We start from the raw sequence: 24682 nt of genomic DNA, 5'->3' as shown, positions 1-24682 counted from the left end.
CGTTAAGGTGACGTGGCGCTACTAGCACTGAACTGCGGTGAGTCCCGCCACACGACACAGCACTTGCTTTGCTTTAAGCAGCATCTCAACTATACTACAGAATCGTAGACGATAGAAGGGGTAAAATAGTGTCGGTGATATGATGACTTACGTTTAGCTATTTAACAATTGCCACTTTGTGAAAAGGAGCAGTTTGTGGATTTCCGTGGATGTTAATGTAACAGCGCAGAAGGGCTATTTTGTTCACTGTATGTAACGTAACTCTCGCTGGCACGTGGCTTTTCTCGTCAACGTTTTCTCTTAATCGTCTTTCTTGACAGCATCGACACATTCAACTACACTGCCCGAAAAAAAAAAAAGTGAAACATCCTGAAGTGGAGGAGCAAACGAAATGAAACTTCACGGGCTGAGAGTCTGTTTGAACGATTAAGAAATCGAGTCAAATTTAAAAAGAAATTAGCAGTGTGAGCGGCTTAACATCATCACGTTCCACCGCCTCTGCCTGAATGGGTGCACTGATTCGATTGTGAAGGGTGCCATAAAGCTGTTGTATCCTATCCTGAGTCAAGCTGGCCCACAACCTGTTGCAAGTGGTCCTTGATATCCTGAATCCTGACAGTGGCAGTGGCAGCTTGTCCTGCACATATTATATCGGAAACAGATTAGGAGATCCTACTGGATACAGGAGAACCTCTACAGCACGCAGGCAGTTGACAGGCACGTGCCATCGGAGAACGAGAATTGCCCTGTTGAAAATGGCACCACGGTACTGTCACATGAGTAATAACACACACTATCGGAAAAAAATGAAACACCAAAAAATGATTGTGTTGTTGTTGTTGTTGTGGTCTTCAGTCCTGAGACTGGTTTGATGCAGCTCTCCATGCTACTCTATCCTGTGCAAGCTTCTTCGTCTCCCAGTACCTACTGCAACCTACATCCTTCTGAATTTGCTTAGTGTATTGATCTCTTGGTCTCCCTCTACGATTTTTACCCTCCACGCTGCCCTCCAATGCTAAATTTGTGATCCCTTGATGCCTCAAAACATGTCCTACCAACCGATCCCTTCTTCTAGTCAATTTGTGCCACAAACTTCTCTTCTCGCCAATCCTATTCAATACCTCCTCATTAGTTACGTGATCTACCCACCTTATCTTCAGCATTCTTCTGTAGCACCACATTTCGAAAGCTTCTATTCTCTTCTTGTCCAAACTGGTTTTCGTCCATGTTTCACTTCCATACATGGCTACACTCCATACAAATACTTTCAGAAACGACTTCCTGACACTTAAATCTATACTCGATGTTAACAAATTTCTCTTCTTCAGAAACGATTTCCTTGCCATTGCCAGTCTACATTTTATATCCTCTCTACTTCGACCATCATCAGTTATTTTCTCCCCAAATAGCAAAACTCCTTTACTACTTTAAGTGCCTCATTTCCTAATCCAATTCCCTCAGCATCACCCGACTTAATTCGACTACATTCCATTATCCTCGTTTTGCCTTTGTTGATGTTCATCTTATACCCTCCTTTCAAGACACTGTCCATTCCGTTCAACTGCTCTTCCAAGTCCTTTGCTGTCTCTGACAGAATTACAATGTCATTGGCGAACCTCAAAGTTTTTACTTCTTCTCCATGAATTTTAATACCTACTCAGAATTTTTCTTTTGTTTCCTTTACTGCTTGCTCAATACACAGATTGAATAACATCGGGGATAGGCTACAGCTCTGTCTCACTCCTTTCCCAACCACTGCTTCCCTTTCATGCCCCTCGACTCTTATAACTGCCATCTGGTTTCTGTACAAATTGTAAATAGCCTTTCGCTCCCTGTATTTTACCCCTGCCACCTTCAGAATTTGAAAGAGAGTATTCCAGTTAACGTTGTCAAAAGCTTTCTCTAAGTCTACAAATGCTAGAAACGTAGGTTTGCCTTTTCTTAATCTTTCTTCTAAGATAAGTCGTAGGGTCAGTATTGCCTCACGTGTTCCAACATTTCTACGGAATGATTAATGTAGAGTAACGAAATTTGGGAAATACATTTGTCTAGGTAACAATTTAAGTGATTGACATTGCAATATCACAAGATAAGCGCGAGATAAGTCATTGTAAATGTAGAATTCTGGTATATTAATAAGCGGTGTAATCTCCAGAACGTTGAATGCCAGCATGCAGAAGCGCATCCGTTGTGTTGAACAGGTGGCGGATGTCAGTTCGTGGGATGGAGTTCTATGCCTGTTGCACTTGGTCGGTCTATACAGGCACGGTTCATGCTGTTTGTGGATGACGCTGGATCTGCCGTCCGATGCCCCATATGTGCTTGTACAGGAGACAGATCTGGTGGTCGAGTAGGCCAAGGCAACATGACGACACTCTGTGGAGCATGTTGGGTTACAACAGCGGTAGTGGGCGAGCGTAGCCCCGCCTCCCAGCAAAACAGGTAGAATCATCAGACTGAAGTGCAAATTTGCAGTTAAGGTGCGTGGAATAACCATGAGAGATCTTCTGGTGTCATACGAAATGGCAACCTAGACCGTAACTCAAGATGTAGATCCAGTGTGCCTAGCACGTAAACGAGTTGGTTGCAGGTCCTCAACTGGCCTCCTAACCAATACTCGGCCATCTAAGGCTGCGTTTCCTCTCACTTACGTGCCCATCAATGTTGTCCAGTTGAGGTAGTGCTCGGTCTCTAATGTCCTGCACAATGGCAAGAGTGTAATTTCCAACACTCCCAGTTTTCAGTTAAGTCTGCCGTCTCTCCCTTGTTGCTTATTAATTCTTTATGCAACTATTTTATTAGCATGTAATCTTGAAAAATAAGGCTTATGATTTAATGGTTTAAGCTAAAAGATCTTGCGTTTTAATGCTTTTAAAAAGCTGACGACGTATATATTCAGGCAGACAGTGCAAAACTATCCTGTCAGTTTTAGAGACAGTGTAGTAATATTTTGAAGAATCAGCCTCAGTTGCGCAAATTTTCTGGTCTTTGCTACCTTTCGGCTAAATTAATCTAGCCTTCTTCAGAAATTAATGTTGACTGTGCCTTACTCTGGCATGTTATAGTGATTTTATGCTTCTGAAGAAGGCTTAATGTAGCCGAAACCTGGTAAAGACCAGAAAATTTGCGCAACTGAGGCTGATTCTTCAAAATATTAGTCTTTCACAGTTGCTGATGGGGCTGCAATATGCTAAAAATTCTTACAATGTAGTAAGTTCATCACGTGAATTGGTGTCCGCTAAATTTAATACTCATATATTACATGGTAATAGCTGCGATGATCAAACTCTGTTTCCCTTAACGCAATAATTGACCATAAATGTTAACAGTGTTTTAGTCAAATGTTTTTGCTCTCACAGTGGTTATATCTTTCAGCGGAGATCTTTGTACTGTACTGAGTTGTGAAGCTCATGCTGGCCGCTTTCTGACGTAGAGTGTTTACAAAATAACGCACAGCGACATGTAGTGATAGTGAATAATGTCTCAGACTGACATGCAATGGGAATGGAACGCGGAAGTGGAATTTTGGCACCTGTAGCGCCCGTACTACAGCAGGAAATAAATAAATTCGTCTTTCGATGCAACTTGTCAAATAAATACCACACAAGCTGATACAGGTGTTCAGAATGAGATTTTCACTATGCAGCGGAGTGTGCGCTGATGTGAAACTTCCTGGCAGATTAAAACTGTGTGCCCGACCGAGACTCGAACTCGGGACCTTTGCCTTTCGCGGGCATGTGCTCTACCATCAGAGCTACCGAAGCACGACTCACGCCCGGTCCTCACAGCACGATACAGGTGTTTCTTGTCACAGCTAGGCATTTTCCATTGCGCAGAAAAATGCTCAAAGTATGAACAATAGCCCCGGAAATGGCGCGAAAACTAGTTAATGAAAATAAGGTACCCTACTATTTCGTAAGTGACCGTTTGTTGTTGCAGTTCATGTAAAATTCTGCTGCGCTGTTACGTAGAATCTGTAATAACTTTCAGTACACCTAACCTCCCTTTCATCGGGCTTAATCTAACGAACGACGTGGTGCTGGGTTCGCATTAGGGAGATTGGACATAAAAGTTCTCCATGGTTTCCGTAAACCATGTAACACAAAAGCCGGTATTTTGTTTTTTTCCAATCACATGGCAAATTTGCTTCCACAAACATTTCCAATCCGAACTAGAACTCCGTTTGTAATGATCTCGTCGTCGACGGCTAGCTTAATTTGAGTTCATGCTCGCCTGTGCAACTGACACTGTTTTAAACAATGCGCTGAGACTTAAAGGTATGGTCCGTCTCTCTGTGTGTCGAAATCTCACGCGCGTCAAGTCGCCTTTTTCGCCGTGAGGACAAGTTTGTGGGTTATTTGGAGCCCGTTTGACCACATCCCGTGTTGGCCGGCCTTCACGGAAACCACTCCTGACCTCCACGATTCCAGTCGCTAATAATGTGGGTCGCTGTCAGGCTGTGTGTTTGTATTGGTATGAGCACGATTCAGGGCCCACGTATTTCGTCATCCGTCCTTGTAGCATGAAACAACGGAAATATATACAGGGTTATTACAAATGATTGAAGCGATTTCATAAATTCACTGTAGCTCCATTCATTGACATATGGTCACGACACACTACAGATATGCAGAAAAACTCATAAAGTTTTGTTCGGCTGAAGCCGCACTTCAGGTTTCTGCCGCCAGAACGCTCGAGAGGGCAGTGAGACAAAATGGCGACAGGAGCCGAGAAAGCATATGTCGTGCTTGAAATGCACTCACATCAGTCAGTCACAACAATGCAACGACACTTCAGGACGAAGTTCAACAAAGATCCACCAACTGCTAACTCCATTCGGCGATGGTATGCGCAGTTTAAAGCTTCCGGATGCCTCTGTAAGGGGAAATCAACGGTCGGCCTGCAGTGAGCGAAGAAACGGTTGAACGCGTGCGGGCAAGTTTCACGCGTAGCCCGCGGAAGTCGACGAATAAAGCAAGCAGGGAGCTAAACGTACCACAGCCGACAGTTTGGAAAATCTTACGGAAAAGGCTAAAGCAAAAGCCTTACCGTTTACTATTGCTACAAGCCCTGACACCCGATGACAAAGTCAAACGCTTTGAATTTTCGGCGCGGTTGCAACAGCTCATGGAAGAGGATGCGTTCAGTGCGAAACTTGTTTTCAGTGATGAAGCAACATTTTTTCTTAATGGTGAAGTGAACAGACACAATGTGCGAATCTGGGCGGTAGAGAATCCTCACACATTCGTGCAGCAAATTCGCAATTCATCGAAAGTTAACGTGTTTTGAGCAATCTCACGGTTTAAAGTTTATGGCCCCTTTTTCTTCTGCGAAAAAAAACGTTACAGGACACGTGTATCTGGACATGCTGGAAAATTGGCTCATGCCACAACTGGAGACCGACAGCGCCGACTTCATCTTTCAACAGGATGGTGCTCCACCGCACTTCCATCATGATGTTCGGCATTTCTTAAACAGGAGATTGGAAAACCGATGGATCGGTCGTGGTGGAGATCATGATCAGCAATTCATGTCATGGCCTCCACGCTCTCCCGACTTAACCCCATGCGATTTCTTTCTGTGGGGTTATGTGCCCGACTTAACCCCATGCGATTTCTTTCTGTGGGGTTATGTGAAAGACTGAGTGTTTAAACCTCCTCTACCAAGAAACGTGCCAGAACTGCGAGCTCGCATCAACGATGCTTTCGAACTCATTGGTGGGGACATGCTGCGCCGAGTGTGGGAGGAACTTGATTATCGGCTTGATGTCTACCGAATCACTAAAGGGGCACATATCGAATATTTGTGAATGCCTAAAAAAAACTTTTTGAGTTTTTGTATGTGTGTGCAAAGCATTGTGAAAATATCTCAAATAATAAAGTTATTGTAGAGCTGTGAAATCGCTTCAATCATTTGTAATAACACTGTACTTACGTCCGGGCTAAAGGAGGAAGGACACTTTCAAATGAATAAATACAGCCAGTGGCCATTTTATTGTACGTCATTTTGCCGACATACGCCTGGCGCTTGCTACAAATAACATGTTCGTGCACGAGAAGGAGAATATGGGAAAGTTCCATAACCTGATTTCCCAGAAGCTTCGCACAGTGGAAGAGGAAAAATAAGCGAAGAAGTGTATCGGTTTATCCGTAGATACTCACCGTTTCTAAGAGAACGAAGCTTAAAGTTTTCGACGTAATTTAGAAGCATTTTAGCGCGCGGTATTCCCGGCCGAAACGGTGTTACAGTGGCTTACATCGCGACCTCTTACTTTCGCTCCCCGTTTTCGAAACACACGACTATTGTTTTTATTTATCTGATTTAATTTTTTCATTTACCTACCCATGACCGTAGAAGGTTACTACAAAATGTTTCTCATCAAGTTAGGCGGTACAAGGGCGTTATATTAACTGCAAAATTGCAACTGTGTTTCATAATAAGCGTCACCTCTATGTATTATACAGTGTATTCGGAAATTATTGTTGCAAAGTTCTGGGACTTTTAGAGGGAAGTGAGTGCATAATATTCTGAATAGGAACCCATGTCCGGAAATGTCAGCCAACGACACTACAGAGCGTCAGAGTTATTGGCCCCGGCATCTGTGTATGTTTACATACAGTGTGATTCCCTGACGATGTTACAGACTTTCAGGAGAGATGGAGAAGGATAAATGTATCAATTTGAGGTGAGGGTGGCTGTACCGGATACGAACAAGGCGAAAGTTAAAAGCGAAAACCGTTGTGCTACCTCTGACAGTGGAATAGATGTGCTGGTACTGTTGTTGCTAAGATTGTAGGGAAGGCAACTTTCAGAGGTTGTAGTGTGGACCAAAATGAGAAAAAAGTCTAGTAAACATGAGCTGTAAAACGCATATTTTAAGAATTATGAGCAATTTTTCAGTGAAGGCGATAAACAAGTGCTCATAGATCATCAGAGTCCGTGTTTAGTGGGCATTTTTCCTTGTTTTTGCCCATGCTGTCCCGGTACATGTATTCTATTGTCACAGGAATCAGAACAGTTTTCGCTTATAACTTTCGACTAGTTCTTTTCTGGTACAGGGTCCCTACCTCAAAGTGATACATTTGTCCATCTCCATCATTTTAGAAAGTCTGTAACATCACCGTGAAATCACCCTGCATACAATGCAGGGTGTTTTGCCCTTAAAGAGCGCAGTTGGACTAAACTACGTGGCCAATTACTTCTGCTGCCTTCCTTGTTGCCCAAACTTCCCTCATTCGCTCGCTGTGTTTCTGTTTCCGGTCCTCTATCCATGCTTCTTGTCGGCTTCGTGTCTTCTGCTTCATCTTGATTGCCTTTTTGGTTGCCCATGTTTCTTTTATCTTCCGGCTGTGAGCTGGCTTGCGTTCTTCGGTCCATTTTACGCCTGTTCGTTTGTCACAGTGTGTCTCATGTAGTTTACTTTTCTTAATGATGATTCTGAATTTTATTCTGTCGTTTATTGTGTCTGCTGTTATGGTGCTTCAGGTTTTTTCTTTTTTTTACCTCTGCCACCCATTTGTTGTTTCTAGTGGTTACCCAGTTCAAAGATCTGTTTGGTCAGTCTGTGTGATGGCATTCTGTATAGGTGTCCATAGAATTGTAGTCTGCGTTTTCTAATCTTTTCTGTGATTGTCTCCGTATGTTTGTATAGTTCCTCTGTAGGTTTCTTGATCCATATTCCTTTGTTGTTAGTTGCGCCAAATATTTTCCTAAGTATTTTCCGTTCTACTTTTTCTAGTTGTCTGATACGTGTACGCCCTAGGATTAGTGTGGTCTCTGCTCCATATAGTGCCTCGGGGATCACCACCGTGTCGTAGTGGCGTAATTTGGCCTTTTGTGAGATAGGCTTCTTATTGTACGCCTTATCCAGTTTAGTTTTTCTTTCTTCGTTTGAGCCTCTGTTATGTCTGCTCATTTGTAGTGTTTCACCGAGGTATCTGAAGTTTGCCGTTTTGTAAATCGTGCCGTACTTTTTCATATATATATATATATATATATATATATATATATATATATATATATATATATAAGGAGTCGGCGCCTATAACTTCTAACTTTGACGCTTGTAGCTTCGCTGGATGGGTTCCTCCTATAAATCTTCTGCACTCCCCTGGACAAGAACGAGAATTTCCGAAAACGCCATATGTGTGTGTATGACATTGTCAGGAGTTACATTTTTAAAAATTCTCATACACATCCTTTGAATTCTTATATTAATTCTTATAGTTTGGTCTCAAATTTATTCTCCTGGAAGATTTGATGACACCGACCGTAGAAACATTAGAAGCCACAGAAATTCGAAACACCAAGAGTACTGCGCGCTGGCAGGTTCGTCACAGCGAGATTTCTTCATATGAATCTTTCTCTGGAAAGAAACGTCGTTAACATTGCTAAAGGTTTCACGCGTTGGCGATAATTTCGCGACAAACCACGCATAGCGCATCATTTTACCGAATACTGCCGCTTGGAATTGATTATGAATCAAGATACACTACAGGAATTTTGCCGAAAACTATTTTAAGTAATTTTTCAATCATTTTTTAATTCTTTCACTAGATAAACAATTAGACGAATAAGAATAACGTTAGGTCTGTACACATTGGACAAAAAGCGTGTAGTAATGTTTTGCGGACGTGGCTAGATAAACTAAAAACAAAAATAGAGATGAGTGCAAAAGTGTAAAGGCATGACGGTATTCACTGCGTCACCGCTTCGACTGAACTACTTACTCGCTAAAAGGCACACGAAAAACTGCCTCTGAACAGATCTCGGAAGGCCCTGCGGTATCGACCGACGGTCGTGTCATCGTCAGCCGACAGCCGTCACCGGATGAGAAACGGAGGGGCGTGTGGTCAGCACACCGCTCTCCCGGTCGTTCTCAGGTTTTGTGACTGGAGCTGCCACTTCATCTACATCTACATCTGCATGATTACTTTGCGGTTTATAAGTGCCTGAGAGACGTCATCGAACCACCTTTGAGGAACTTCTTCACGGTTCCCTTCTCCAACAGCGCACAGGAAAAACGAAAACTTGAATGTTTTCGTGCGACCTCTTATTTCTCTTATTTTATTATGACGATCATGCCTACCTATGCAGTTAGGCGCCAACGAAATTTCACACTACGAGCAGAAAGTTCGTGATTGGAATTTCATGAGAAGGTCTTGCTGCAGCGAAAAAGCCCTTTGTTTTAATGATTACCACCCCAATTCGTGTATCCTGCCCTGTTGTTGTTGTTGTTGTTGTTGTTGTTGTTGTTGTTATGGTCTTCAGTCCTGAGACTGGTTTGATGCAGCTCTCCATGCTACTTTATCCTGTGCAAGCTTCATTATCTCCCAATACTTACTGCAACCTACATCCTTCTGAATCTGCTTAGTGTATTCATCTCTTGGTCTCCCTCTACGATTTTTACCCTCCACGCTGCCCTCCAATGCTAAATTTGTGATCCCTTGATGCCTCAGAATATGACCTACCAACCGGTCCCTTCTCCTTGTCAAGTTGTGCCACAAACTCCTCCCCAATTCTATTCAACACCACCTCATTAGTTATGTGATCTACCCATCTAATCTTCAGCATCCTTTTGTAGCACCACATTTCGAAAGCTTCTATTCTTGTCAAAACTATTTATCGTCCACGTTTCACTTCCATACATGGCTACACTTCATACAAATACTTTCGGAATCGACTTCCTGACACTTAAATCTATACTCGATGTTAACAAATTTCTCTTCTTCATAAACGCTTTCCTTGCCATTGCCAGTCTATATTTTATATCCTCTCTACTTCGACCATCATCAGTTATTTTGCTCCCCAAATAGCAAAACTCCTTTACTACTTTAAGTGTCTCATTTCCTAATCTAATTTCCTCAGCATCACCCGACTTAATTCGCCTACATTCCATTATCCTCGTTTTGCTTTTGTTGATATTCATCTTATATCCTCCTTTCAAAACACTGTCCATTCCTTTCAACTGCTCTTCCAAGTCCTTTGCTGCCTCTGACAGAATTACAATGTCATCGGGGAACCTCAAAGTTTTTATTTCTTCTCCATGGATTTTAATACCTACTCCGAATTTTTCTTTTGTTTCCTTTACTGGTTACTCAATACACAGATTGAATAACATCGGGGAGAGGCTACAACCCTGTCTCACTCCCTTCCCAACCACTGCTTCCCTTTCATGCCTCTCGATTCTTATAACTGCCATCTGGTTTCTGTACAAATTTTAAATAGCCTTTCGCTCCCTGTATTTTACCTCTGCCACCTTTAGAATTTGAAAGAGAGTATTCCAGTCAGCATTGCCAAAAGCTTTCGCTAAGTCTATAAATGCTAGGTTTTTTTTCTATGCCCCCCGTTAGTCCTATCTGATGTGAATCCAACACCGCACAGCAGTACTCCAAAAGGGCTCGGACAAACATAGTGTAAGCAGTGTCTTTAGTAAACCTGTTACATTTTCTGTGTGTTCTGCCAATAGATCTCAGTGTTCCAATTTTAAGTTTTTCGTATTAGCAATCACTAAGCATTTAGCTAAGTTTGCAGACTTTTTATTGAAGTAGCTCGTCAGTTGGCCTCAGAAGCACTGAGTGCACCCCGCTTGCCAACAGCGCTTAGCAGACAAGGACGGTCACCCATCCAAATGCAGCCAAAGACCGCTGGCTCTTAACTTCTGACGGGAATCGGTGTTACCACTGCGGCAAGGCCGTTGACAAAAGGCGCATAAAGTACGAGTATTTCAAAAACTTTGACCGTCATTTTCTCAGAAACGGTCGAGGATCTAAGGTTAAGCCGAGATACTTGTTCATCTATTCTGGCCCATCTGTCACTTAGCGAAGTTTCTGGTAAATCGGGTTGTGCTACTTACCGTGTTGCTACTGTTAGTACATTTTACCACTGTCAATAAGTGTTGCACTCGCTATTAAAACCGTGCTCTGTTGTATTTCGCACTGCCCAGTTGCTTTGTACAAACCTGCATTGAAATGACGATGAATGTGTAATGGCGTTGAGACGACAGAAAATAGACGGAAGGCGGGAATTCGTTTCGATTACGTCCGACGTTTCTGTGCGGAATTGCAGCTATATTACATGCGAATGAAAGGTAATGTTGTTAACAAAGGCAACCAACCCTGGCAGTAGCACTAGCAAATGTCATAATATTTTCATTCGCATAACCAAATTAAATAAAATTATTCACAGGAATAGACCTTAAAAGTTCTACGTCCTTCACATGTTGGAAAGAAATGAAACTTTTGGAGCAGTAACAGATAATGCACATGTCACTAAGAGAGATCTCTGAAATAAGAGACGGATCAAGCAAACGAGTGTTCTGCGAACACTACATTCCGACGCATTTCATCGCCTTCACATTTCGCTGCATCCACACCTTCACGGCAGTGCCTTCCAAAATTGATTACAGTTCCACAAATGTCGTCTACGAAAAGTGCAAAGTGATTTGTCGTATCTATGCAAATTTTTGTTTAAGGAAAAAGCTTCGTTTACATACAATGGCCAAGTTTTTGCGATACGCGATAATATCAGTTAAAATGCCACGCCGACTAGAAGTAGCTGACAAAAACAAAGCTCTTCGTCTGTCAACTTTTGGTGAGCGCATTTCCAAGATCCGCGTCATTGTTCCCTTTTTTATTGATGGGAATCTAAAGACACTGAAATATCTCGAGTTCCTAAGATACGCCGTAGTCACAGTTATTGGATTATATCCCACTGGACATACGGCATTCACTGTTTTATCGACATGACTAATGCCACTGCATTCCATACGTGTAATGACAGACTCTCGTAAGACAACAGTAGGAGAGTATTGGAAAAGTCGTTCAGGAAACGCAAAGTGGTCAGCATACTCACCGAACTTAACAGTTCTATACCTTCATCTGTGCGAAAATTAAAACAAGTCTATTAGGAAACATCGACGACTCCTGAAGCCATGACATGCCTTATAACACGGGCCTGAGCTAGCGTTAACTCCAGATCAAGTTCAACGTGGCGTATTGTTTTTCCAGAATCACTTCATAGCATGCAGCAATGGCTCAACTTCAATATTTTGAGCACTTGGTAAGACAGCCATAATAATAAACATACGAAGTGTACCTAATTTTCGGGCTTGTTTACATTCGTTATCGTAAGGTAGGCGTTTGAGGTACCTCTTTTCCTGCGACGCTGTTATCTTGATACTATTTGATAAAGTCCCTTACATGTTACGCCGCTGAAGTTTTTCAAATGCCACAGAAAAAGTATATAGTTCAACTAGAAGAAAAAAAACAAAGGCGACGTCGACTATAAACGATAAAAATAACTTGCGATCGCCAGAAAATTCGCTTATTGTCCGCTATAACATGGTGAAAAAGCTTCTATTCTCTTACTATGTGCACTGTTTGTCTTAGATGGCCGGCCGAAGTGGCCGTGCGGTTAAAGGCGCTGCAGTCTGGAACCGCAAGACCGCTACGGTCGCAGGTTCGAATCCTGCCTCGGGCATGGATGTTTGTGATGTCCTTAGGTTAGTTAGGTTTAACTAGTTCTAAGTTCTAGGGGACTAATGACCTCAGCAGTTGAGTCCCATAGTGCTCAGAGCCATTTGAACCATTTTTTTGTCTTAGATGTTTCACTTCTGTACAAAGCTACGCTTGAAGCAAAATTTTTCAGAGAAGACTTCGTGACACTTAAATTTATATTAGAGCGTAACATGTTTCTTTTTTTCAGAAAATATTTCGTTGCTATTAGCAGTATGCATTTTATGGCTCGACTTCGCCCAACGTCAGTTACCCTGCTGCCCTAATAGCAAAATCCTTCTAGTACGTTTAGTGTCTTATTTCCTGATTACCCAGCGTTATTGGACTTGACTACATTCCATTACTTTTGTTGATATTCATCGTATTATCCATTCTTATCTTCGCAAGTCCTTGCTGTTTGTGGCCGAATTGCAAAGTCGTCGCTGAACCACAAAGTTTTTATTCTTTCTTCCTGCACTTTAGCTCTCAGATTTCTCTACGGTTTCATTTAAAGTTTGCTGACTGTACGGATTGAGTAACATTGGGTGTAGGATTCAATGCGAAGACGGGTTTGATGCAGCTCTCCAAGCTCTCTATTCTGAGCAAACCTCTTCATCTTCAAATAATTACTGCAACTTGCATCCTTCTGAATCTGCTTGCTGTATTCATCCCTTGGTATCCCTGTACGATTCTTACCCGCACACTTCCCTCTAATACCAATATCGTGATCGCTTGATGTCTAAGAATGTGTCCTATCAACCGATCCCTTTCATCTAGTCAGTCAAGTTATGCCACGAAAATCTTTTCTCAACAATTCTCTTCAGCAACTCCTCATTAGTTACGTGATCTACCCATCTAATCTTCAGCATTCTTCGATGGCACACCACATTTCGAAAGCTTCTATTATCTCTTTGTCTACAATGGTTAATTCCACGTTTCCCTTCCATACTCCAGACAAATCCTTTCAGAAAATACTTCCTAACACTTAAATTTATATTCGATGTTACGATAACAAATCTCTCTTCTTCAGAAACGCTTTTCATGCCATTGCCAGTCTACATTTTATATCCTCTCTACTTCGGCCATCACCATTTATTTTGCTGCCCAAACGGCAAAACTCGCCCACTACTTTAAATGCATCATTTCCTAATCTAATTCCCTCAGCATCACCTGCTTTAATTCGACTACATTACATTATCCATGTTTTGCTTTTGTTGTTGTACAATTTACATCCTCCTCTCAAGACACTGCCCATTCCGTTCAACTGCTCTTACAAGTTCTTTTCTGTCTCTGATAGAAATTAAATGTCGCCGGCAAACCTCAAGATTTTTATTTCTTTTCCGTGAACTTTAATTCCTACTCCAAATTTTTCTTTCGCTTCCGTAACTGCTTGCTCAGTGTGTAGGTTGAATAACATTGGGGATATGCTACAACTCTGTCTCACTCCCTTCTCAGACACTGCTTCCCTTTCATGCCCCTTGACTCATAACTGCCGTCTGGTTTCTGTACAAATTGTAAACAGCCTTTCGCTCCCTGTGTTTTACTCCAGCTACCTTCAGAATTTCAAAGAGAATATCCAGTCAGTATTGTCAAAAGCTTTCTCTAAGTCTACAAGTGCTATAAACGTAGGTTTGCCTTTGTTTAACCTGTCCTCTAAAGTAAGTCGTTGGGTTATTAAAGCTCCGCGTCTTCCTGTATTTCTCCGAAATCCAAACTGATATTGTGCGAGGTCGACTTCTATCAGTTTTACCATACCTCTGTAAATAATTCGTGTTAGTATTTTGCAACCATGACTTATTAAACTGATAGTTTGGTAATTTTCACACCTGTCAGCAACTGCTTCGTTTGGAATAGAAAATATAACATTCTTCTTGAAGTCTGAGGCTGTTTCGCGTCTCTCATACATCTTGCACACCAGATGGAATAATTTTGTCATTGCTGGCTCTCCCAAGGCTATCAGTCGTTCTGACAAAAGGTAGTCTAGTCCGGCGACCTCGTTTCGAATTAGGGTTTCAATACTCTGAGTGCTCGGCAAATTATTCTCGCCGTATCATATGCCCCGTCTCATCCTCATCGATGTCCTGTTCCATTCCTCCCTTGCATAGACCTGCCTCCACTTTTCAGCTTTCCGCTCTTTGCTGAGGTTTTCCACTTGAGCTCTTGATATTCACACAGCTGCTTTTCTTTTCTCCAAAGGCCCCTTTAATTTTGCTGTAGGCGGTATCTACCTTTCCCCTCGTAGTATGTGCTTCTGACTCCTCATTTTTTACACCTTTGTATTCGTTTCACCTGCTTCATTCGCTGCATTTCTAAATTTCCTTCTTTCATCAATTAAATTCAATAACTCTTGTGCTATTAAAGATTTTCTACTAGGCCTGCTCTTGTTACCTATTAGATCGCCTGCTACCTTCACTATTACATCCCCTAAAGCTATATACTCGTATTGTTATTCTGATGTGTTTACTTCCCTTGTTCTAGTCATCTGTTGCCTAAAGGTCCCTCTGAAACTCTGTATAACCTTTGGTTCTTCTAAGTTCTCCAGGTCCCATCTCCTTAATTTCCTACCTTTCTGCAATTTGTTCAGCTTTAATCCACAGTTCATAACGAGTACACTGTGATCGGAGTCCACATCTGTCCTTGGAAACGCCGGCCGGTGTGGCCGTGCGGTTCTAGGCGCTTCAGTCTGGAACCGCGTGACCGCTACGGTCGCAGGTTCGAATCCTGCCTCGGGCATGGATGTTTGTGATGTCCTTAGGTTAGTTAGGTTTAAGTAGTTCTAAGTTCTAGGGGACTGATGACCTCAGAAGTTAAGTCCCATAGTGCTTAGTGCCATTTGAACCATTTTGTGTCCCTGGAAATGACTTACAATTTAAACTCTGGTTTCTAAATGTCTTACCACTACATAATCAATTTGAAAACTTTCTGTTTTCCTGATCTATTTATTCCACATATACAACCTTCTTTGATGATTCTTAAACCAAGCTTTTTCGATGGTTAAATTACGCTCTGTGCAAAATTTTACCAGGCGTTTTCCTCTTTCGTTCCTTTCTCCCAGTCGATATTCACTTACCTACTATCGAATTCCAGTCCATCATCACAATTAAATTTTCATCACCCTTAATTATCTAAATAATTTGTTTTGCTGCCTCATATATTTCTTCATTATCTCCATCTGCGTAGCTAGTTGGCATTTAAATTTTTACTACTGTCATGAATGTTGGCTTCGTGTCTATCTTGGCTACAATAATGCGTTCACTGAGCTGTTCATAGTAGCTTACCTGCGTTCCTATTTTGTTATTCATTATTAAACCTACTCCTGCATTACCCCTATATGATTGTGTATTTCTAACCTTGCATTCACCTGACCGAAAGTTCTGTTCCTCCTGCCACCGAACTTCACTAATTCAAACTATATCTAACTTAAACCTAGCAGTTTCCTTTTATAAATTTTCTAACCTACTTTCACGATTAAGGGATCTAACATTCCACGCTCCGATCCGTAGACCGCCAGTTTTCTTTCCTGGTGATGGTGCCCTCCCGAGTAGTCGCCACCCGGAGGTCCGAATGTAGGACCGCCTTACCTCCGTAATATTTTACTCGAGAGGATGGCGTCATGATTTACCCATACAGTAGAGCTGCGTGCCCTCGGAAAAAAATTACGACTGTAGTTTCACCCTTCTTGCAGCTGTCCGCAGTACTGTCTGTTGCGATGGCCCAGTCGCGTTCATCTCGCGCATGGGCCGCAGCCAACGCACGCAACCCAAGTGCCGGAGACACGGCCTGTAGGCGTCACGTCACGGCGTGAGCAGCGGGTCCGCCCACCGAGGCTGCGGCAGCGCAGCGGCTCGGCTCTCACGTTGCCAAACCTCGGCGCTGCACGCTCACTCACCGTCACCGTATGTACGACAACTGACCGAAGCCTGTTCCGCGCACTGACCTCCCCATACGTCCAGGTCACTGGCCGACAGCCCACTTACGGCGCAATACCGAGATTACTTTTCTTCTTCACCGACTATTCATTACTGTAAGCGAACAAGGGATATATATACGGGGTGGTCCATCGATCGTGACCGGGCCAAATATCACACGAAATAAGCGTCAAACGAAAAAACTACGAACGACGAAACTTGTCAAGCTTGTAGGGGGAAACCAGATGGCGCTATAGTTGGCCCGCTAGATGCCGCTGCCATAGGTCAAACGGAATCAACTGCGTTCTTTTTTTAAATAGGAACCCACATTTTTATTACATATTCGTGTAGTACGTAAAGAAATATGAATGTTTTAGTTGGATCACTTTTTTCGCTTTGTGATAGATGACGCTGTAATAGTCACACACATATGGCTCAGAATTTAAGGCGATCAGTTAGTAACAGGTAGGTTTTTAAATTAAAATACAGAACGTAGGTACGTTTGAACACTTTATTTTTGTTCCAATGTATACATGTACCTTTGTGAACTTACCATTTCTGAGAACGCATGCTGTTACAGCGTGATTACCTGTAAACATCACTTCAATACAATAAATGCTCAAATAGATGTCCGTCAACCTCAATGCATTTGGCAGTACGTATGACGGCATTCCTCTCAACAGCGAGTAGTTCACCTTCCGTAATGTTCGCACATGCATTGACAATGCACTAACGCGTTGTCAGTAGATCACGATACCAAATATCCCTCACCTTTCCCCAAAGAAAGACATCCGGGGACGTCAGATCCGGTGAACGTGCGAGCCATAGTATGGTGCTTCGACGACCAATCCACCTGTCACGAAATATGCTATTCATTACCGCTTCAACTGCACGCGAGCTATGTGCCGGACATCCATCATGTTGGAAGTACATCGCCATTCTGTCATGCAGTGAAACATCTTGTAGTAATATCGGTAGAACATTACATAGGAAATCAGCATTCATTGCACCATTTAGATTGCCATCGATAAATGGGGGCCAATTATCCTTCCTCCCATAATGCCGCACCATACATTAACCCGCCAAGGTCGCTGATTTTTCACTTGTCGCAGCCGTCGTGGATTTTCCGATGCCCAATAGTGCATATTATGCCGGTTTACGTTACCGCTGTTGGTGAATGACGCTTCGTCGCTAAATAGAACGCGTGCAAAAAATGCCGTCATCGTCCCGTAATTTCTCTTGTGCCCAGTGGCAGAACTGTACACGACGTGCAAAGTCGTCGCCATGTAATTCCTGGTGCATAGAAATATCGTGCGAGTGCAATCGATGTTGATGTAGCATTCTCAACACCGACGTTTTTGAGATTCTCGATTCCCGCGCAATTTGTTTTCTACTGATGTGCGGATTAGCCGCGACAGTAGCTGAAACACCTACTTGGGCATCATTTGTTGCAGGTCGTGGTGACGTTTCACAGGTGGCTGAGCAGTTCCTGTTTCTTTAAATAACCTAACTATCCGGCGAACGGTCCGGACACTTGGATGATGTCGTCCAGGATACCGAGCAGCGTACATAGCACACTCCCGTTGGGCATTTTGATCGCAGTAGCCATACATCAACACGATATCGACCTTTTCCGCAATTGGTAAACGGTCCATTTTAACACGGGTAATGTATCACGAAGCAAATACCGTCCGCACTGGCGGAATGTTACGTGATACCATGCACTTATACGTTTGTGACTATCACAGCGTCACCTATCACAAAACGAGAAAAGTGGTCCTACTAAAACATTCATATTTCTTTACGTACTACACGAATACGTAATAAAAATGGGGGTTCCTATTTAAAAAAGCGCAGTTGATATCCGTTTGATCTATGGCGTCGTCATCTAGCAGGCCAAGAATAGCGCCATCTGGTTTCCCACTTCAAGCTAGACGAGTTTCGTTCTTTGTAGTTTTTTCGTTTGATGCTTATTTCGTGAGATATTTGGCCCTGTCACTATCAATGGACCACCCTGTAAATATATATATATATATATATCCCCTGAACTAGGAGTCGCACAACGGAAAGTGAAAGAGAGAGATAGTGAGAGTGTCCGCATCTCGTGGTCGTGCGGTAGCGTTCTCGCTTCCAACGCCCGGGTTCCCGGGTTCGATTCCCGGCGGGGTCAGGAATTTTCTCTGCCTCGTGATGACTGGGTGTTGTGTGATGTCCTTAGGTTAGTTAGGTTTTAGTAGTTCTAATTTCTGGGGGACTGATGACCATAGATGTTAAGTCCCATAGTGCTCAGAGTCATTTGAACAATTTGATAGTGAGAGCGGTTTTGTGTAAGATAAATCCCCTCCCTCGAAAATTTTCTTCTTTGATAACTCACTGATATGATTTGCACTAAGACTGCAGTACACGCGAGGTACGTAGTTACTTCCACCGCCCTGAGTCGATTCCGTAAGTTCTGTATAATGTTCACCAACTGCACTCTTTTATGGTTGTTGTCCAATGCGCAGAAAGCAGCACGTAGGTCGGTGAATCCGTTATCTTGAGGCTGTAATAAACGGTTAGCGAGGAACTGGTATTGTATGAATAATTATATTTTGAATTGGTTTATTTAAACAGGATCCCAGGTGCTTTTCATTAGCAGAATATAAGAAGCTGCGCAGTTATAATCCACATTATGAATTACAAATAATTTCAATTCTTCACACTTTCACAGAGGATGAACAAAATAATGAACTACGTTTTGCGTAATTACTTTCAAACTAGATTTTAATTACATGTTCAAAAACCAGAGATTACTATTTAAGCCCTTAACCAATACTGTCCACGGCAGACATGTCTGCCCCCCTCAAGTGCTCTCGTATTTACAAAACCAGAGGACATCGACCGAGCTCCTACCTTACAGCCGAACCACTTCGTCCGCTATTCAAGTTAGGAGCGACACGAAGGTCGCTGAGGTGCTGCGTGTGCCTTTTTGTTTGGGAGCTGTTCATTATTCTACTGGTAATTAACACATTTGAAATGATGGAATGATAGCGTGCTATTGAGAGATGCTTTTATATGAAATGCAAATATATTCATTGTTTAGTTTTTGTAATATTAATAAGAGAAATTCATCATTTTGGCGCGCTACTTTCGAACACGGAGAAGGATCATAATTTGGGCGGTCTTCCTCTAGATACACTTGCTAAATAAAGCAAGTGTCACTGGTACTTCACACCACATTACGTAATCCCCCACTGCTACCTTCTCAACTGCTCTAAGAAGAGCATCCTATAGCTGAAAGTGATGGCCGTAAGGCCAGAAAAATTACAGTGCAACGAAATAGCTTTGCAGTAACATCTTGTGATTTACAGGCGAAAATCTAACTGCCGGCCGCTGTGGCCGAGCCGTTCTAGGCGCTTCAGTCCGGAACCGCGCTGCTGCTACAGTCGCAGGTTCGAATCCTGCCTCGGGCATGGATGTGTTTGATGTCCTTAAATTAGGTTTAAGTAGGTCTTAGTCTAGGGGGACTGATGACGTCAAATGTTTAGTCCCATAGTGCTCAGAGCCATTTGAAAATCTGATACCTCTGACAGTTGACCTCTTACCCAGCAAGCTCTTTGCTTTTCATATTTTGAGAGGCTGTAGTTCGGATCAAAACGAGAAAACAGTATCTGGTAAACATGGGTTGTAAAGCGCGTACCTTAAGAACTATCAGCAGTTGTTCAGTAGAAGAGTTGTGGTTACAGAAACAAAGATGAACAACTGCTCATCGCTCCTCAGAAATGCAGTTAAGAGCGCGTGTTTACTGGATATTTTTTCTTGTTTTTGCCCATACTACCTCCTCACAAAATACGGAAAGCAAAGACCGTACAGTAGAAGAGGTCCACTAGAAGAGGTATCGGAACGATTTTATCTTATAACATTCGACTCAATCAGTTCTGGACCAGGGTCTCGTTTTTCAAACTGTGAACCTTCTCTATAATCCCTGTACAACATAATCATGGATACACACTGTATCTGGATGCTGTCTGAAAAAACTATGTTGCGCAGAGAGTTACTAATAAAAAAAAAGTGCCTGGTGCTGAAGCTCTTCTCCGTGATCTTCGAAAATTTAGTAAGCCATAAACTTCTTTCCTTTAGTTATCTACCGGGGGTGGGAGTCACAGCGATGCCAGCTGCAAGAACTATCGAAAACTTTTGAAATTATGTGCAAAACTGATTGTAAGTCGCCAAGTGGTCCTATTCTCAAAATTTGAATGAACAGAGTTTTCGCGGCACTAGTGATGCTGCCTCAAGAGATATGTACAGTTTGTAATTTTAATACTTACGATTATACCTGTTACTGAATAGATTGTGAAAGCATTTAAAATTTTGTAATTCGCTCCACATGATTAATACTGAAAATCAAACTTTCGTTGCCCCTCGAAGCCGTTACGTAGCCAGTCTGGAACTGAGACTGTGCGCCAACAACCAGGTTACTCACTTACACTACTGGCCATTAAAATTGCTACACCAAGAAGAAATGCAGACGATAAACGGTTATTCATTGGACAAATATATTATACTAGAACTGACATGCGATTACATTTTCACAAAATTTGGGTACATAGATACTGAGAAATCAGTACCCATAACAACCACCTCTGGCCGTAATAACGGCCTTGATACGCCTGGGCATTGAGTCAAACGGAGCTTGGATGGCGTGTACAGGTACAGCTGCCCATGCAGCTTCAACGCGATACCACAGTTCATCAAGAGTAGTGACTGGCATATTGTGACGAGGCAGTTGCTCGGCCACCATTGACCAGACGTTTCCAATTGCGTCGTCGAACTGTTCGTGCAGGTGGTTGTCGTCTTGAAAATGTCCCCATCTGTTGACTCAGGGATTAAGACGTGGCTGCACGATCCGTTACAGCCATGCGGATAAGATGCCGGTCATCTCGACTGCTAGTGATACGAGGCCGTTGGGATCCAGCACGGCGTTCCGTATTACCCTCCTGAACCCACCGATTCCATATTCTGCTAACAGTCATTGGATCTCGACCAACGCGAGCAGCAATGTCGCGATACGATAAACCGCAATCGCGATAGGCTACAATCCGACCTTTATAAAAGCGATCGATATTCATCGTGAGATCTGTGCAGTTTACGGAGAAAACATTATGAGTGGTGGAATGGTAAGAAAGTGCGTGAGAGCATTTAAAGATGGCCGCACAGATGCGCATGATGAACAACGGAGTGGGCGTCCTTCGGTCGTTAATGAAAGTTTGGTGCAGGAAGTGGACAATAAGTGAGAGAAAACAGACGCTTTACGATTTCCTCCTTGCAGGATGACTTTCCTAATGTTTCTCGTAGTGTTTTGTATGGCATTGTGACCAAGCACTTGAATTACCGAAAGTTGTGCGCACGTTGGTTACCGAAAATGTTGACGGATGTGCACAAAACGAAACCTTTAGACAGTGCATTGACTTTTCTTGAGCGGTACCACAACGACGGTGATGATATTTTAAACCAAATTGTTACGGGCGATGAAACATGGGTGGCCTACGTCACACCAGAATCAAAGCAACAGTCCATGGAAGTTGAGCAAGGGCATCGTTTTGCTGCAAGACAATGCCCGTCCGCATGTGGCGAATCAGACCAAAGATCTCATCACATATTTTCGATGGGAATCTCTAGATCATCCTCCGTACAGCCCCGATCTTGCGCCCAGTAACTACCATCTGTTCCTGCGCTTGAAGAAACACCTGGACGGTCAGCGTCCTCAAGACGATGACGAAGTCAAAACAGTGGTGATACAGAGGTTAACAAGTCAGGCGGTAGACTTCTATGAGGAGGGTATTCAAAAACTGGTACAGCATTACAAGTGCCTCAATATTGACGCAAATTATGTAGAAAAGTAGATTAAGGTAGAGGCTTTCATGTAAAAATAAAATTAATGTGTTATCTTAGCAGGTCTTGTTTTAATTTCAAAACGGTCCTCAGATTCAGCTTCTTAGATTTCTCCGGTCTGAATGAGCACTGCCGACAGACATCTGGATATGGCATATCTGCTAGACAGTAAACTTTCTGAAGTGGTGTAGATCTCAAACAACCTGCAATGAGTCTGCAGGTCTCATTTATGGCGACATCTTCTTGATTGCCGTGACTAGATCTGCATCGGACTGGACATTTGTATTATGCAGCTGATTAACAGAGCTATAGCTGAAGTTCTTAAGATACGTCGTAACGTTCAGACGTGCTTGTTGACTCGCTATACTGTCACGGACGTTATACGCAATGGCAGTACGAAACACGTGACTTTGTGGCAGGTGAATGGTAAAAATCTGAACAAAAGAGATACTAAATCGTTTACATTTCATTGTGTTTAGTTTCCGTAGCTATCCGATTTGTTGTGTGAGCAGCGAGTTGACGAGTGTGCGTTCGGTGTTCGCAGGAAAGCGGTTGGCAGCGACGGTTCGGAGAGGGTTCTGCGTTCGACGCCCGACTGGGGCGAGGGCGCGCTCAACGGGGACCACCTGTGGGTTCCCACGTCTGCCTCTGGGGACTTCTGCTACGTGGGCGACGCCGACTGCTCGGTGAGTAACTGCGTGCGCGCATTACAGTCGCCATAGTCTGATTGAAATTACTTGATAGTCGACACTTCACGGGCTGAAGATGGTTTCATCAAGTCAGAGTGCTCAGTGTCACGCACGAACCGTTCGCCGGTGCCAAAGTGCCACAACAGTTGGTCAGTTCACATTGTCCGTCTTCGTTTCTTGTTGTTTGGATCCCGAATCCTGGATCTGGTCTTTTAATCTCGTTATTCATCACACACAGTAATCATGAAGGAAAAAACACACACACACACACACACACACACACACACACACACACGATGCCAACGATATACACGGGTTTCATACACAGCACTAACTAAACGTCACTAGATCCTTCCGCACAAGACGCGATTTAGCATCACATCTACAGTTGTTACGTTCACAGAGATCGGCTTATATTAGAAAAGTTTCGCATGACATTAAGTGAAACCAAATTTTTGAAGGCTGCAATTCATCGTTGCTAGAGCAATATGAGCTACAAATGCAACAATTTCAAGCATGGTAGTGTCGTCGCGTAGCGGGTAGCACAGTAACTTTTCGTGTAGGAGGTCGTAGGTTCAAAACTCCTGAAGGACAGCTAAGTTTTTTTATTTCTATATCTAGTTATTAGTTTTATTCAGTTACTTGATTTAAAATTATTTTTAAAATTTTCAATGCTTTGCCGCGTCTTTTTCAGTATCATTCACTTTATTTTCCGTTATTTTCTTCCTATTATTTTTTATCGGTTGGAATCTGCCAGTATCGTCTGTAATCTACAACCAGGAGCCAAGCAGGACTGATCACCGATCGATGAAGCGGTAGTTCGTGTATCCAGTGCAAGGATAGCTTTAGATAATTAATGAATGATAGCGAGAAACTGCAGTTAGTTTTTTAGCGCCGAAACTTGAGTTCGCTCGTAGAGGTTAGCTTTAATCGCCAAGAACAAAGCGATCTTGATTTCAGTCCTGTCGCAGATTGCTTCCTGCAGTTTCCCCGGATACATTGCACATAACGAGGTAGTGTTTAGGTTAGGACATGGGTTTAAATTCATAGCTACTGGACAGTTCAGTCATTGGACACTGAAAGCCAGCTGTCGATGAAGCATCTCGCATTTCCGTCACACCTCGCGGCGGCCGCTTGCAGCATGTTCAGCGTTAAACATTGAAATGCCTGTGTGAAGTGACCAGCCGTGTTCTGTGTCACCTGTAACCGAGCAGTAGCCGGCAGCCGATGTGGCAACACTGTGGCGGCAAGTGACAGACGTTAACCATCAAGTAATTTTAATCAGAATGCTCAACTGGTGCTGCAACTTTTGAGTAATGGCTCATTTCTCATCGAGGAATAGTCAGTTGAGAGAATAACAACTTGTGAAGAACTTTTTCTCCTAGACCTTCTGATGTACAAGAAAATGTGAAAATCTGTTACTTGGATGACTTCGAGGTTTATATTATACATTTTTCGGCAATATAGTGCTGATGAAAGTAAAATTTTCAGCTATCTTCAAATGTCAAAATCATCATTTACAGTTTGCTTGGCTACGTGTATACGGGTGATTTTCAATTACCTTTTATTAATTAAACGGTTTGAAAATAATGGAAAAGCAAGTACAGCACTTCTTGGTGAAGGGTGGAACTTTGTTACAAAGGCTGATGGTAAAATTTATAGAGAATTCCGAGGTGGCGAAGGAGTAGCGGGTTAAAAGTGAGAGAATTGTTCCTACACA

The 24682-nt window shown here is 42.8% G+C and overlaps 1 protein-coding gene across 1 annotated transcript in view; it reads left to right on the top strand.

Moving 5' to 3' along the window:
* The window catches only part of LOC124804650 (eye-specific diacylglycerol kinase), an 879337-nt gene that overhangs the window by 368444 nt on the left and 486211 nt on the right, over positions 1 to 24682 (top strand). Inside the window, exon 2 of the mRNA XM_047264874.1 lies at positions 22818 to 22959. Coding sequence (XP_047120830.1) covers positions 22818 to 22959 — 142 coding nt within the window. The remainder of the gene's footprint in view (positions 1 to 22817; positions 22960 to 24682) is intronic.

The sequence above is a fragment of the Schistocerca piceifrons genome, chromosome 7 (assembly GCF_021461385.2).
Source record: "Schistocerca piceifrons isolate TAMUIC-IGC-003096 chromosome 7, iqSchPice1.1, whole genome shotgun sequence".
NCBI lineage: Eukaryota > Metazoa > Arthropoda > Insecta > Orthoptera > Acrididae > Schistocerca > Schistocerca piceifrons.
This window is presented reverse-complemented; position numbering and strand designations above follow the sequence as displayed.